At 46.9% G+C, this 14,873-nt stretch overlaps 2 protein-coding genes across 2 annotated transcripts; one reads left to right on the forward strand and one right to left on the reverse strand.

The window, feature by feature from the left end:
- Positions 1-64: 64 nt before the first annotated feature.
- Positions 65-6,206, forward strand: faxca (failed axon connections homolog, metaxin like GST domain containing a). The gene is made up of 6 exons (XM_061753129.1): positions 65-499; positions 2,028-2,163; positions 2,760-2,956; positions 3,822-4,039; positions 4,124-4,240; positions 4,711-6,206. The coding sequence occupies exons 1-6, from the start codon at positions 255-257 to the stop codon at positions 5,007-5,009; spliced, it is 1,212 nt and encodes a 403-aa protein (XP_061609113.1). The 5' UTR covers positions 65-254; the 3' UTR covers positions 5,010-6,206.
- Positions 6,207-7,841: 1,635 nt separating this feature from the next.
- Positions 7,842-13,210, reverse strand: pou3f2a (POU class 3 homeobox 2a). The gene is given in 2 exon segments (XM_061754845.1): positions 7,842-10,968; positions 10,971-13,210. Coding segments are annotated over 2 exon segments (1,323 nt in total). The 5' UTR covers positions 11,032-13,210; the 3' UTR covers positions 7,842-9,706.
- Between the last annotated feature and the right edge of the window lie 1,663 nt (positions 13,211-14,873).

A 14,873-nucleotide genomic window follows, 5' to 3' on the forward strand; every position in this document is an offset into this window, starting at 1 on the left:
TAACGCATCGAGTCGGAGTTTTACTGCGAAGGGTCCAACCGGAAGCGCCTCGACTTAACGCGTCGAACTTGACGCTCCCATCAAGGAAGAGGAGCTCGGCGGTGTACCGAAGAATGTGGAGGAGCCCGCAGCGGGGACGACGAGCCTCGGCCGGGGTGCTCGTCGTGTCCGCCGGCCTGCCGCCGCCTCCGCCCCCGCGGCACTCATGAGGCCGACAGCGAGGCGGAAAGCGGCCGCGGACGCCCACGACGAGCATGTGCTGCTGCTGGCAAGTGGGCTTCGCCTGGACGCGGTCTTGCGCGGTTGACCTCGGCCGGAGCCAGAGCGTCTCGAAGCCGTCGTTTTATGGGGCCATCGTCGCCCTTCCCCTGGGCGGCGAACGTGGCGCCATCATGTCGGCCTTGGGCTCGGACGCTTGGTGGCGGAAGACGCTCTATCTGACCGGAGGAGCTCTGCTGGCCGCCGCTGCTTATTTGCTGCACGAATTGCTGGCCGTCAGGTAACAACACATTTGGGAGGTGGGGGTGGGGGGATATTACTTCATGTTGCCAGGTTGGGCGGGGTGGGAGCGGAGTGGGCGGCTATGTCGTAACGGAACCCCCTCTCACCACAATGAACACTTCCATTAGATTGAACAGTGATTCCCAACTGGGTGCCGTGGGAATCCATCCATCCATCCATCCATCCATCCATCCATCCATCCATCCATCCATCCATCCATCCATCCATCTCTCAACCACTTACCCTCACTAGGGCTTAATTTGTCTGAAAATTATTTATTAATGCATTGACTGCCATTTGTTTTTAAGGCAGATGACGATTGTCAGACGATTCAGAGCATTTGGACTGATCTTTCAAGATCCACAGAATTGTGTTCTGTGATAATTAAAAGCACCGAATCTACCAAAAAGAACGAGTAGACTCACCAGGTGAAAGTTTTGAGCTTTTTCCATTCTTTAGTAATCATCAGTAGAATATGGGTTTGTTTTACCCAAAACACTGGTTTCAGACCAAATATTCTCAGTAGGATTGAGATCAGGACTTTGTGATGGCCACCCCAAAACAATGACTTTGTTATCCTTTTGCCACTTTGTGACTGGTTTGGTTCGGGTCATTGTCGATGTGGAAATTTGACATTTGCGCCCAAACTTTAACTTCCAGGCTGACGTCCTGAGATGTTGCTTCAGTATTTCCACATAATGTTCTATCCTCATGATGCCATCTATTTTACGAAGTGCACCAGTCTCTCCTTTCGTAAAACAACCCAACAACATGAGGCTGCCTGCCACTCCCGTATTTCACAGTTGGGATGGTGTTCTCAGGATTTGACTTTGAGCTGTGGGTCGTGACGGAAAGAGCAAGATCCCCGATACAAGCGGCCGAAATGAGTTTCCTCCGCAGGGTGTCCGGGCTCGCCCTTAGAGATAGGGTGAGAAGCTCGGTCATCCGGGAGGAGCTCAGAGTAGAGCTGCTGTCGAGAGGAGCCAGATGAGGTGGCTCGGGCATCTGATTCAGATGCCTCCAGGACACCTCCCCGGTGAGGTGTTCCGGGCACGTCCCACCGGGAGGAGACCCCGGGGACGACCCGGGACACGCTGGAGAGACTACATCCTTCGGCTCATCCGTTTTCCTTTCTAGAGTCTATGAACACCACACGTGCCATTTGCACACGGATGAGTGTTCACTGAGCGAGTAGGCTGCTTTTCCCCTGCGAGGATCCACAGGACATCATGCACGATGTCATGTGTCATGAGAGCGCTGCTTATTGTTTTTGACAAGCCAAAGAGCAGAGAGAGAAAAAGGATGAGGAAGGATAAACGAGGGCAAAGACAAATCTGCCTTGACAAAGATGATAATGCTCCCTTTTGGGGGGAAAAAAAACAAACAAAAAAAAAAGCACTAAACTAATGATACCGTAAACTGATGACACCACTGTATGTCTCCTTTATTGTACCAATATGTTAATTAGAATGGTTAGAGTTGTACAACTCTAACGTTTTCTGTGTGTCCTTGTTTGGCCGGCACAGGAAAGAAGAAGAGTTGGGGTCGACAGACGCCATCATTCTGCATCAGTTCTCCCGGCCCAAAAGCGGAGCCCCGTCCCTGTCCCCCTTCTGCCTTAAGACGGAAACCTACCTCCGCATGGTCGACCTCCCCTACCAGGTAGGTCATGTTCTTGACAATAGTTCTTGAATTTGAATGATTACAAAAATCGCCCCGTATATATAAATGAGGCTTCAAGGTGGTGAAAAGTCAAGCCCTTCTTTCCGCTATCAAACTCTGGCGAATGTGCTGAAACCACGCCCACCTCAACTGTCAACTGCCAATCAAATACCACTTCTGGTCCTGGAAAACTGGATGCTCGTTTGTCTCGCATCTTTCTTATGCCTATATATAACTACGCGTTTGAGCGGATCCATGCGTTCGCAACGGGGCACTCCAAAATGGCCACACTAGCCCGAAGCCCCGTTCACACGCTAGCTGTCAAGTCGGACTTTTTAAAATGCCTTTTCGTCCCCTCCTCAGTCAGCTGTATTTCTCTGCATTGCTGTGGGCGCACTCGCATTCCGACAACGTGGCGCTCTAAAGCGACCACACCTTCCAAAGGGGAGATGTATTTTCAGAGTGTAGGCATTGGTAGTTCGCTAACTGCACGTCGCAATTGCGCGGGATAACCGCTGACGTGAATGAAGGTGTTTTAAGTAAGTTTAAAGCATGTGGGAGGGGTAAAACTCATGATATGTCCCACCCCCACGCAGAACTACTTCGACGGGAAGCTGTCGCCGCAGGGCAAGATGCCGTGGATCGAGTACAACCAGGAGCACGCGTGCGGCTCCGACTTCATCATCGACTTCCTGGAGGAGCGGCTGGGCGTGAGCCTCAACGAGAGCCTGACGCCACAGGAGAAGGCCGTGTCCCGCGCCGTCTCCAAAATGGTAGAGGAGCACTTCTACTGGTGAGCACGCTGTACACGTTATGTGCCGCGGCTTTGGAAAGATGTCGTTCTTTGACTCGGAAACGCACTTTCAAATGCTACGGTAAGTTGAGTTATGACGCATGGTATGGTAGGATTATATATGACCTTGCCCACACTCTTATTAACCTTTCTCATGCTCTTAGAAACACTTCCTATTAGAGGTAGTGCTATTAAATATTTTTAGGATTGATTATTATATCAATCATCCCGTCGATTATTGGAATACTCGCATAAAAATACATTTTGCATAATTCCAATACAAAATATGCATGTGAGCTGCATGTATTATTTTTGTTCACTTGGTGTCGCCATCCTCACGTTCTACACAATAGTATCTGTGTGGCTTGAAAAGACCTAACGTTAACATTCATAACGTTTACTGATCGCCGCAAACGATGTAGCGAAAAATCCGCAATCTAAAATGAAATATGTACGATTTAAAAATGCGCAATACAGTGAGACCGTGATACGGCGAGGGATGACTGCTTTCGCTGCTTTTGTGCTCAGGCCAAATAAAAACTACTTCCTTTGCATCTTGGTGCCAAGGATCTACGTTAACGTGAGTTGAGGAGCTGAATTTAGACAAAAGTAGTACTTTGTTAGCAAAAGCAATTATAAACATTTTTAGGGGTCTAAATTACTACTCGCTAATACATTTTGCTATTCATAAATAGGGGAACACTGTGGTACCTTGACTTATGAGTAACTCATGAGTTTTTTCAAGTTGTGACCAAATTATTGCTGGTGGTCTGAAATCGATGAATGGCATTTCAATTCATTTTAATGGGGTAAATTTGGATTTGTTACATGTTCGGTCACGTGACCATCCCGTCCACGCCCACAGGACCGTGGCGTACTGCCAGTGGGTGGACAACCTGGAGGAGACGCAGAAAATGTTGTCCGTGAGCGGGCCGCTGAGCGAGCTGCTCAAGTGGATCCTGAGTCACGTGACCGGCGGCATCGTCAAGCGGGAGATGTACGGACACGGGATGGGACGCTTCTCCAAGGAGCAAGTCGACGCCATGATGGAGAAGGACATGCGCACACTGGCCACGCTGCTCGGTGAACAACTACCAAATGAGCACTACGGCCCGCCGGCCCATTTTTTAATGCAGACCTCGGCTGTGTGCTTCCTGTTTGTCACAGGCAATAAGAAGTACCTGATGGGCTCCAAGATTTCAACAGTCGATGCCACGGTGTTCGGTCACCTGGCACCTGCCATGTGGACTCTGCCCGGGACACGACCAGAGCAGCTCATCAAAGGTGAGTGAGGTCGCGTTTTGATGTGTCGTCGACTTCTCGTTGTCTGACGTTACGTTGCGATTACAGCTTACGTTATGACAGGTTAAATTGCGTTACGTCACGATACAATGGGTTACGTTATGGTGGGTTATGTTACAATTATTTATGTTACGATGGGTTACGTTACAATAAGTTAGGTTACAATAGCTTATGGGTTAATGTTTTAGGCTAGGAAGTGTTTATTTTACCACCTAAAAAAAAAACCATGACAGCATACACTCAAAATCCCGTGATATAGTAAAAAAAAAAAAAAATAGAATCCGTAATAGGGGAATCGCAAAATAGCAAGGGAACACCGTATGCATGAACTGAGTTACAATTTTGGTCACGGAACAAATGAAACTCACAAGTCAAGGTACCACTACACATATCATCATCATAGATGGCGAGCGTGTGGTCATGTTAGCAATCTTGTGCGTGTTGTCGTCCAGGCGAGCTGATCAACTTGGCCATGTACTGCGAGCGGATTCGCCGCCGCTTTTGGCCCGAGTGGTTCGTGGACTTGGAGGACTTGCGCTACGCCGACGCGTCCGAGTGCGGCGCGTCGGCCTCCGAGCTCCCCGACTTGGGCCTCTACTCGCGCACGGACACCTCCCAGGACGACGACACGCGCTCCACCCGCACAGCGCACACGCCGCCCGTGTCGCCCGGCAGTGACCCGACGGGCGTCTCGCTGTACGACTCGGACATGGACACCGAGTGCTCCGAAATGGAGTCGCTCAAGTGTTGACCCAAGTCGGGCGGCGGGGAACAAAAACAAACGCATTTGGGAAATATCTCCTCCACGTGGTCGTGCGCTGCAGCAGCTTGTGTGTGTGTGTGTGTGTGTTACATTACTGTAACCATGGCAACTGTTTGACACCATTGTTGTCCCTTGTGAGCCAATGGCGCCACCTCGTCATGTACAGAAAGGACATGAAACTACACAAGATTCATATGGACGGATGCTCATCAGTGTAAATACATGCAACTATATATAGATGCACACAACATACATATAAATAGTATAGATATCCTGCAAATATTGAATATTCAATTCCCCGCGTGATGGTGTAAATACTTTCCCACCCAAAATTGGTCCAGAGTCAGAATGACAATTATTCATTTGGAAAGATTTAGAGACATTCTTCAAATAGATCTTAACCAGATCTCGGAATTAACTTTGCCTTTACGGCAATAAACTGTGGGTCCACTTTTTAATACTTTGAGTTGACTTGTATTTTTTACATTCTTGCCTTATGGCATCCTTATTCACATTGGGCCTTGTGTTGTGTTAAACGTATTTATTGATATTGATTTGTTATATTTTACATTTATGTATCATTTGAAAATCTATTTTTGAAAAAGGTTTGTTGTATTTTTTTCATGTCAGTAAATTATTTGGGATTTTGTTTGTAAAACCTGGTTTGTCATTTACACATTCATTTATTGATTTGTGGCTTTAATTTAATCTCTTTTCTTATACTAGTCCACGTGTTTTGTTCCCAGTCGTCAATAAGTGCAATAAAGTCAGTCATCTTCGAGGCGCCACTTTGTGCGCCCGTTCCAGTCCTCGCCGTCTGCAAAGTCAACCTTTGTGATGGAGAGAGGGGAGAAAAAGAAAAAAAAAACAACCAAGTTTTACAGGGACCCACTTCTGCTTTTCGACTTTGGAAGCCATACGACACCGTCTTGTTATATGTTTAGTGTGTGCATTGTGTCATTTCATGAGCTGTAAATACACACGCTATGGAAAGCCGTTGGAGCATTTATGGTCCACGTACGACTGTTGTACATCATTGTCCTCGTTCGTAAGAGAATTCAGCATTTTCTCCACGACTTGGATAAGAGCTTAAACGGCTTCCCATAAACGTGGCAATGCCGTGCATCGTGATGTAACGTTACCAATGTATGTAGAGACGATGGATTAAATACGTGTGATATTTTACTCTTCTATGATTCTGGAGGTTGCTAGTGTCTTCACGCTAATGCCTATCCGCTCAAGTCGACAGCACACACACACACACACACACACACACGGGGAAGGTGGAAAACAATTGGGATGGAGCGTGAAGAAGAATCCCAACATGCAATATGAATAACGCATAGGACGGCCGTTGGGGCGCCGAGAGCAAAGGCAGATGGCGGCCTGCTGATTGGACGCAATCCAAACAACAACAACGACGAGGCAGCGCCTGTATTACACAACACACTACAGTCAACCTGACCGTGCTGTATGCAGATTTTTAAGATGTTTTTTTTTTTTTTCTTTCTTTCCAGTATCCAGGCAACAGAGGCGGAACACTTGCGCCCCTTTACCCTTTAGGCACACAAACGGTGCAGCAACACAGGCAGACAGCTAATATAACACTATTCGCAGTAATATTCTTTTGAATTAAATAAAGAGAAAACAGGAGAAAATGTTAGGTTGGAAACTGACTATCTCAGATGACCTTGGGACGAGAGGCCGGCACGCGCTGGACCGGTCGCTGTTCATTTGCGGGTCACATGTAGACAAACCCCCATTCGCACAATTGAGTCTGGGGGAAGGCCCGAGACCCGGAGGAAAGCTACGCAAGCGCAGGGAAGAACATGAAACCACACAAAAAAGGCCGGACGGCGATGAGATTCGAACCTAGAACCTCAGAACTGTGAGCCCTTCGTGCAAACGCCCAGCGCGGTATGCTGCCCTAAGAATTCAGGAAATACACTGAATGGATTCAATTTGTACTTGTAGGACTAGTATAGTACATTTCCTTCTCCTCTCAAATTGACACGGCTAATAATAAAGTATCTTCACATCTAAACTTACATTAAAAGTTCAGCTATGAAACAAGAACAGGAGAAAATTAGAGGGCAATTTTAAACCTGAAATTTGAAAATATGAATCATATCATCGCTTTGTTATTCCCTAAAGTAAAGGACATTGCGAATTTTTCTTTCATAAATTCAAGAAATCCAAGTTGCTTTGGCACATCCTGCCTCAGAAAAAAGGAAAGACTTACTCTTCACGTTGATATATATATATATATATATATATATATATACACAAAGAAAATAAGACAAACACTATACCACTATCCTCCACTGGGTGGCGCTCGTCGCCTGCTCCTTTTAAAACTATGACGTAACGCGACAAGGACAAGGTGCGCCAAACAAAACAAAAAAACAACGGAAACACGTCAGAATTTATCAACATGCCAAATTGCTGACAAGAAAACAAACGTTTCATCGCGAAACGTGTTTATCCTCAAATAAAGCTTTTTTTTGCGAAATATTTAAATTGTGCTGTTGTTGTTGCCCGTTTTTAGGGTTTTGAGGTCAAACGAATAATATTGCATCAACGTTGAATTCGTCATAAACTTAGCACATTTTAAATTCGTCTGAATGGCAAATTTGTTTGGAAATATTTGCCACTTTTTTCCCCGTACGGATGCAAATGAAATACGTCTGTTACTGTTGTCAAATGTATTGAAAGTCATTTCTAGCCAAGCCACCAACATGGGGAAAAAAATAAAATAATTTTAAAAAAAGATTCCAAGAGTTCCTGCAGGTTAATAAGCAACCGCACACCAAAACGTCATAGAAAACAAATCGGATTTAATGACAAAAAAGCATGTAGAAATTGTGCAATTGTCGATTTGTTTCTTTTTTTTTTTTTTCTTCCTCGTCACAGATTTCAGGTCGATAAATGTTTTGTTTTGGTTTTGTATTCATTACCCTCCCGCAAGGCGAAAACTCAAATTCAGCATTGAGGACACAAGACAGGACTCACGCAGGGCCTGTTGCGGAGAGAGAGAAAAAAAAAAAAAAAAAAAAAAAAAAAAAATCATAAATCCGCACAATTATTACGATTTATATCATGAATATTATAAAACATTGCTGGGAAAATTCTGTTGATACATTCAGAGAGCGTTGTTGTCCTAAATGACAAAATTGTCCTCAAGCTGCGTCTGAGTTTCCACATTTTAAGCAGAAGTAAAACCTGCACGCCAGTCCTCGTATAACCTTGCCCTCGTCACACAAGCTTCTATGGAAATCACAGTAGCACAAGAACGTGTGTGTGTGTGTGTGTGTATTGCCACAGACTGACAAATATACAAAACGAACCCTGTACAAAAAACAAACAGCATCAAATCAGAACCAACGAATGCGATACATCCCACAAAGAGTCTGGGTGAATGTAGTAGCTGGTATATCATGAGGACATGGAATTCAGCTTATTTTGAAATTAGTAGTATTTTTTTTTTTTTTTAATGTCCTCCATCTTCATAGGAGACGAAGGCAAAAAAATACAAAATGGGCTGGATTGCTTTTGGAGACTCACAGAATAGTTTTTCTCTCTTTAGTTTTTCTCTCATTTTTTTTTGGAAAAAGTACAGAAATAACAAACATCAAAAACACAGTGCACACAAAAAGCTTGAAAGTATTTCCATTATATTATTATTATTATTATTATTACTGAATTGGTGCATTGCTGATACTATGGCTGTATCATAATTAAGCATCATGGTCACTTGTAATATTGTCTGAATTCCTTGTTGTTATCGTAGAGATTTTATACTTTATATACAATGGTGGGCCCGGCAAAAACTATTTTGTGTGCTCAAGCAATTACTGAATTAAAATGAGAACAACTACAATAAACAGAAAAAACTATACGTTAGTAATGGGAATACTGTAATATTATGATATATAACAATATTAAATAATAATACTAATGTTGCTGTAAAAGTGACCATGGGGAAAGAGCAGGTGCAATATTTTTACATTTAATTATTTAACGAAAATGAACCTTTAAATAATAAAAACAATGAAAGAGCAATCATAATAAACATGACCTTCCTAATAATAATAATAATAATAATAATAATAATAGTAGTAGTAGTAATACTGATGATGATGATGATGATGATGCTGGTTTAATTGTAAATGCGAAGGAGGCGCAGGTGTCTGCAGCTGTTTTGATACTGTCGGCGTGGACCCCCTGTTGCTTTTGTTCCACGCAAAGATGGCGTTTATTTACCCCACTTTTACTCACTGCGGTTCCTCCTGCAGCCCACGCGAGAACCCCCCTGCACCCGCCCCCCGCCCCACGTCCACAAACGACGCCTTTCTTTTTTCTTTTTTTTGGCGTGTGTGAGCGTGAGACTCCAAGTCCACACAATTTGGCACAGTGACGCACAAAAGGGCGTTTGCGTGGCTCCCACGGCAGCACGTAACAATAATTAAGAAGAAGAAGAATACATCCCATAATAGTCGCCGTGAGTTCCGCAGCGTGGAGGGGCTGCACTGTAAATCCCAATCGTGTCCTCGCCACATTATGATTCTTTTATTTTATATATATATCTATATATATATATATAGATATATATATAGATATTTTCATTTTTTAAGGGGGGGGGGACAAAAATGGAAAGAACGCTGCGTGCTCTTTTTTTTTTTTGGTCACTGCACCGGGGTCTGTCCTCCGTGGTGCGGGGGGCTGTCCCCGTACATGTCCTCCCCCCCGGGCAGGCCCCCCCCGGCGGGCGTCATCCGCTTCTCCTTCTGCCTCCTGTTACAGAACCAAACCCGGACCACCTCCTTCTCCAGCTGCAGGCTGTCGGCCAGCGAGTTGATCTCGGCCGCGCCGGGCTTGGGGCACTTGAGGAAGTGGCTCTCCAGGGCCCCCTTGACGCCCACCTCGATGGAGGTCCTCTTTTTCCTCTTGCGGCCCTGCGCGGCGATCTTGTCCAGGCTGGTGGGGCTGCCCGACGTGGAGTCGGCCTCCTCCAGCCACTTGTTCAGCAGCGGCTTGAGCTTGCACATGTTCTTGAAGCTCAGCTGCAGCGCCTCGAACCTGCAGATGGTGGTCTGCGAGAAGACGTTGCCGTACAGGGTCCCCAGGGCCAGACCCACGTCGGCCTGCGTGAAGCCCAGCTTGATGCGCCGCTGCTTGAACTGCTTGGCGAACTGCTCCAGCTCGTCCGAGGTCGGCGTGTCTTCGTCCGAGTGGTCCTGGTGCTGCTGCGGCGGCGGCCCGCCTCCGTGGTCGCTCAGGTGCGGGCTGTGGCCGCCGTGCTGCTCGTCGTCCCTAGGCAGCGGGTGGTGGTGCGGGTGCGGGTGCGGGTGCGAGTGGTGCATGCCGCCTTGCTCGCCGCCGGGCATCATCCCGAAGCCGGACTGCGAGTAGAGCAGAGCCTGGCCCTCAGACGTCGCCTGCATGGCGGTGCTGCCGGTGCGCCAGCATGCTCTGGCGTCGTGATGCGCGGCCGGGTGAGGGTGTCGCTGTTGCGCGCCGCCGCCGCCGCCGGAGTCGCGCTGCTCCTCGCGCTCGTCGTCGTGCAGCACCGGCTTGACGTCCTGCTCCCCGAGCGGACTGGACGGCCACGGGGCTACGGCGTCCCCGTGGTGAGACAGCGCCGCGATCCACTGGTGCGCGTGATGGCTGAGCGGGTGCGCGCCGTAGTCGCTCTGGAGCAGGGCGTGCGCGTCCCTGTACTGCTGCTGCTGCTGCTGCTGCTGCTGCATGGTCCCGGACTCCGACTGCTGCTGCGGCGGCGGCGGCGGCGGCGGCGGAGGGCTGCCGGGGCTGCTGAGGACGCTGAAGTGGTTGGACGTGGCGGTCGCCATCACCGCCCGAGCGGGGAGTATGAGGAGGGGGGAGTCAGGAGGAGCAGCCAGGCGTCTCTCTCCAGCATCTCCGGGGCGCTGTGCCAGGGGGGACGCAGAGGCGCGCACCTGTGGTCCGCCTCGCTCCGCTCTTTATTGGCCGAGAGTGGCTGACACATGTGGTTACCCCTGACAGCACCCCGCTCATTGGTCACGGGAGATTGTGCGCGAGCCCCCCTCGTCCCATCCCCTCGGATCCCGCTCCACTACGAGAGGTCCTGCGGCGTTACGGCGGAGGCAGAGTGTAAACACGCGCAAGACGAGCCTCATTCACGCATCCCTGCTGGGATACACCCTGCATTGATCACCTGTCAATCACCATCATTTTCCTTGGGAGTCTTCAATGGCGGCTGCATGTATCAGTTACTCATCCCTACTCCCGATATCACTACACAGGGATTTGTATATCAAGGGCAGAAGAAAACTTGCTTTGGAACAACTCGCACGCTGTTAATTATGTCATTGCTGTTGCGTATTTTAGCCGAAAATACACAAAATGGCAAACTCACTAGATGTAGAAGGCACCTTACAGTGGGCGTGTCAAACACAAGGCCCGGGGGCCAGATCTGGCCGCAACATTTTTTGTGGCCCATGAAAGCAAAATAATGTGGCAACTTCCAGAATTCTTCCTAAAATGTGTTCCAAATTTTCAAATTGTCATATGTAATACATCATAACGCAGAGATATTGCAAGCATTTTTTGGAGCGGGGGGTTACCAGACACCTTCTTAAAGTAACTTGAACAAGGTTAGACAATTACTCTTGATTTTTTTTTTTCTTCATTTCTTCATGTCTATGCAATAATATGATGAGGCGATTAAACATGAATATGGTGTCACAGTCATAACGGCCCCCTAAGGGAAACCGTAACTGCAATGTGGCTGCAACAAAAATGAGTTTGACACCCCTGGTAGTGATTCCAAACACAGCCTGGATAGCTAACATACAGTAAAAGTTTTGTAAACAACAGAAAGTGTTCAACCTGTTCAACGAAAACAAAACTTATCGTTTCAAAAATGTAGTACATAGGGGGTCCTCGTTTTCCACGGCTGCGATGTAACAGAAGTCGGAACTCGTCATAGTCTATCAATAACCTATGCTAACCAAAAATGTATGAAAAACACTTGGAGGCCACAGATATAAAACAATCAAATTAAAAACTGTAAGTACAGCAGTAATTGCATGCTGTCTTCTGCAGAGTGACAGCATACTCTTGAACATTATTCCATTCCATTATTATCTTGCTCGCCTACCGGAACGTCAAGTAATTTTGACATTCGCAGTCTATAGAGTGGACCTAATAGGGAGCCTTGTGGAACACCAGCATTTTACACTGTCACACCAGTCAATTTGGACATTCATGAAGCGTATATAAAAAATGTGTGGACTGAACAGTGAGCCTTGTGCAACACCACCCGTTTTCTACGGTAACGGCAAGAATTGGGATATTTATGTAGCGTATAACACCACCAGTTCCTTGGTTTATGACGGAGTTCTCTCCATGCGGTAGCAATTTAACCCGAATTTGTACATGAGATAGAACACATGTATAGTCATAATTACAGCAAATACTTGGATGGAAAAAAAAAACTTTTTTGCCATAAATATAAAACAGTCAAAGGAAAAATACGAAGTACAGTAACTCGCTATGCCTTCTTGTGCCACGTGACCACATATTACCCTAACCTTCGCTAACTAGTTTATTCCGCGCCGTTCCTAACCTGAAACCAAGGTCTATGTCCACTGCCTCTCGTCCAAAGTCAGACGAGGACAAGTGCTCTTGAAAATTGAAAATAGCCTCTAAAGGAAAAACATTGAAATGTATATAGACTAGATAGAAAGTGAATTAACATGGATGAGTGAAGTTGAACCTTTCAGTGCTGCAGTAATCTCTAAAGGAATATTTGGGATATTTAGCCACTATTGGAGCCGGAGAGCGAGACTTCCAGCTGGCTGCGCTGTCCAGCGAGACGAGCTGCGTGCTTCCAAGGGCCTTTTGCCCCGTTGCCATGGCGAGGGCGCTGAATGGAACAACAACGCCCACGTCACAGCTGCAATCGCTCTTCTTCTTCTTCTTCTTCTTTTTGCCGCCTTCCAAAAGGGCCCATTGGGGGCTGTGCGCTCAGGACAAATAATGGCGGGGAGGAGAAGGAGGGAGCGAGGGAGGGTGAGTGTTTGCTGAGGGCAGCGAGGGGCTAAACCCTCAGCCCATCGTGCCCTCCTTTCACCTGCTTGTTGGCTAAACTTTGCGATGGAAGCATGCTGTTGTCCCACTAAGCTCACTGAAGAAGAAGAGGAGGAGGAGGAGGAGATGTGGGGCGGGAGGGGGGGGGGGGGGGGGGGGGGGGGGTTGCGGCTGCTAGAATGTCAGCATTTGTTTTGCAACTACATCTGCCCGTCACAAAATGATGAGCACTTGTACAAGCTAAACACAAAATCTGCCTTGACAAAGATAACGTTGCTCATTACCAATGTGAACATTATTGTGGGTGTTGTACAGTGAACCCCAGAGGGAGCAGTAAAGTGAGGCTAACATTTGAATCTTGCTAGCAGTTTGAAAACGGCATATGCTACCTTGTGGACACAAAGACAATTAGGCTGTTTTTTTTGTCCCCCCCCCACCCCCGATTTTGCCCCTTCCCGACCAAGGACGTTAAATGTCAGACTATCGTATGTCGTGTAAAATTTGTTTAGAAGATTATCCTTTGATCAGAGGTGTGTTAAAAGTGGATTTGTCCCATAAAAAAGGTGTTTATGTGCGTGGTGTTGTGTCTTGAGATTCACGAAGCACACAACACAACCAAAACTGTTAAATGTCTTTTTATATTTTTTTCAAATCTTCATGTGTGGCATATCAAAAATCCCCGCGGCCGTTTGCTGTTGTGCTGCTACGACATCGCAGCGTGAGTTTCGCTATTGTGCTACCAGTGGATTGCGGACATGAAAAGTCATTAGCAACACGTCGCTCAAATGCCATCCAAAAAAAAAGTATTCAAGACAGCATGTCTTACCAAAAGCAAAACATAACAGATATGAAGAGGTTAAATGAACCCCGAAGGACAAAATAATAAATATAGTATTTAACCTTCATAGAGGGGAATTGTTCATATTAAGTAAGCTACACGCGTCAAAAGCAATAAAACTTTGCCTGGGTGATGCAAAACACAGGGAGGGCTAATTAATAAACGTGTTAAATCAAATCGAGGACACGCTGACGGAACTGAATTGCGGGGGATCAAAAGAACACTGCTTTACGATTAGAGCGTAATTCCCAGAATCACCAAATGTGTCGCCGGGAGCTCTGGCGGGGGCCGTGCAGCCGAGAGGAGCAAAACATATTAGCCTAATAGTCTAATATGCAAACTACTGGCTGCCCAATTAGGGGACTTAATAACGCATAAACGATGCCAATCCCGCTTCTTACACGCCGAAGAGGTCGCCGTTAATTTGAGTCAAAGGACTGGCTGTGCTGTCAACACACACACACACACACACACGCGCACGCACGCACACACACACACTGTCTCCGCCTGTTGTTGTGTGTCCAAGAGTGGCTTAATGATGGAGAATCTGAGTGTTAAATTAACACTAATTAAACGGCCCCAACTGCAGGGAAGATTCAATTTCTGCACAGGACTAATGGGCCTAAGTGTCCCCCAACTGTTTGTCGGATGTTTATGATTAAATGCACACAAAACAGAACAAAAACAATGTTGCGAGTTCTTTGAAAAGGGCATGTGTGGCTTATTTCCAGAAGAAGTTGACAGGTTTTGTGTTGAATATTCGTGCGCGTCTCCTACTGTAAGAAAGCCCCATTTTGGGAGCTTTTGCTTTTTGTGGGAGCGGCTCGTGTCCCTCCCCCTGTGGGAACGCAAATGCCGGGCTAACTGGAGCAAAGGGTGTGTGTGGGGTGTGTATAGAGTAGAGTGGGGGTTCTTTTATGCTGCTGGACACACTGAGA

Source organism: Phyllopteryx taeniolatus, chromosome 18, assembly GCF_024500385.1.
Source record: "Phyllopteryx taeniolatus isolate TA_2022b chromosome 18, UOR_Ptae_1.2, whole genome shotgun sequence".
NCBI lineage: Eukaryota > Metazoa > Chordata > Actinopteri > Syngnathiformes > Syngnathidae > Phyllopteryx > Phyllopteryx taeniolatus.

Coding starts and splice junctions, on each gene's coding strand:
- faxca (XM_061753129.1), top strand. CDS start 255: ATGTGCTGCTGCTGGCAAGTGGGCTTCGCCTGGACGCGGTCTTGCGCG. Junction 2,164..2,759: donor TGGTCGACCTCCCCTACCAG/GTAGGTCATGTT, acceptor ACCCCCACGCAG/AACTACTTCGACGGGAAGCT. Junction 4,040..4,123: donor CACACTGGCCACGCTGCTCG/GTGAACAACTAC, acceptor TGTTTGTCACAG/GCAATAAGAAGTACCTGATG.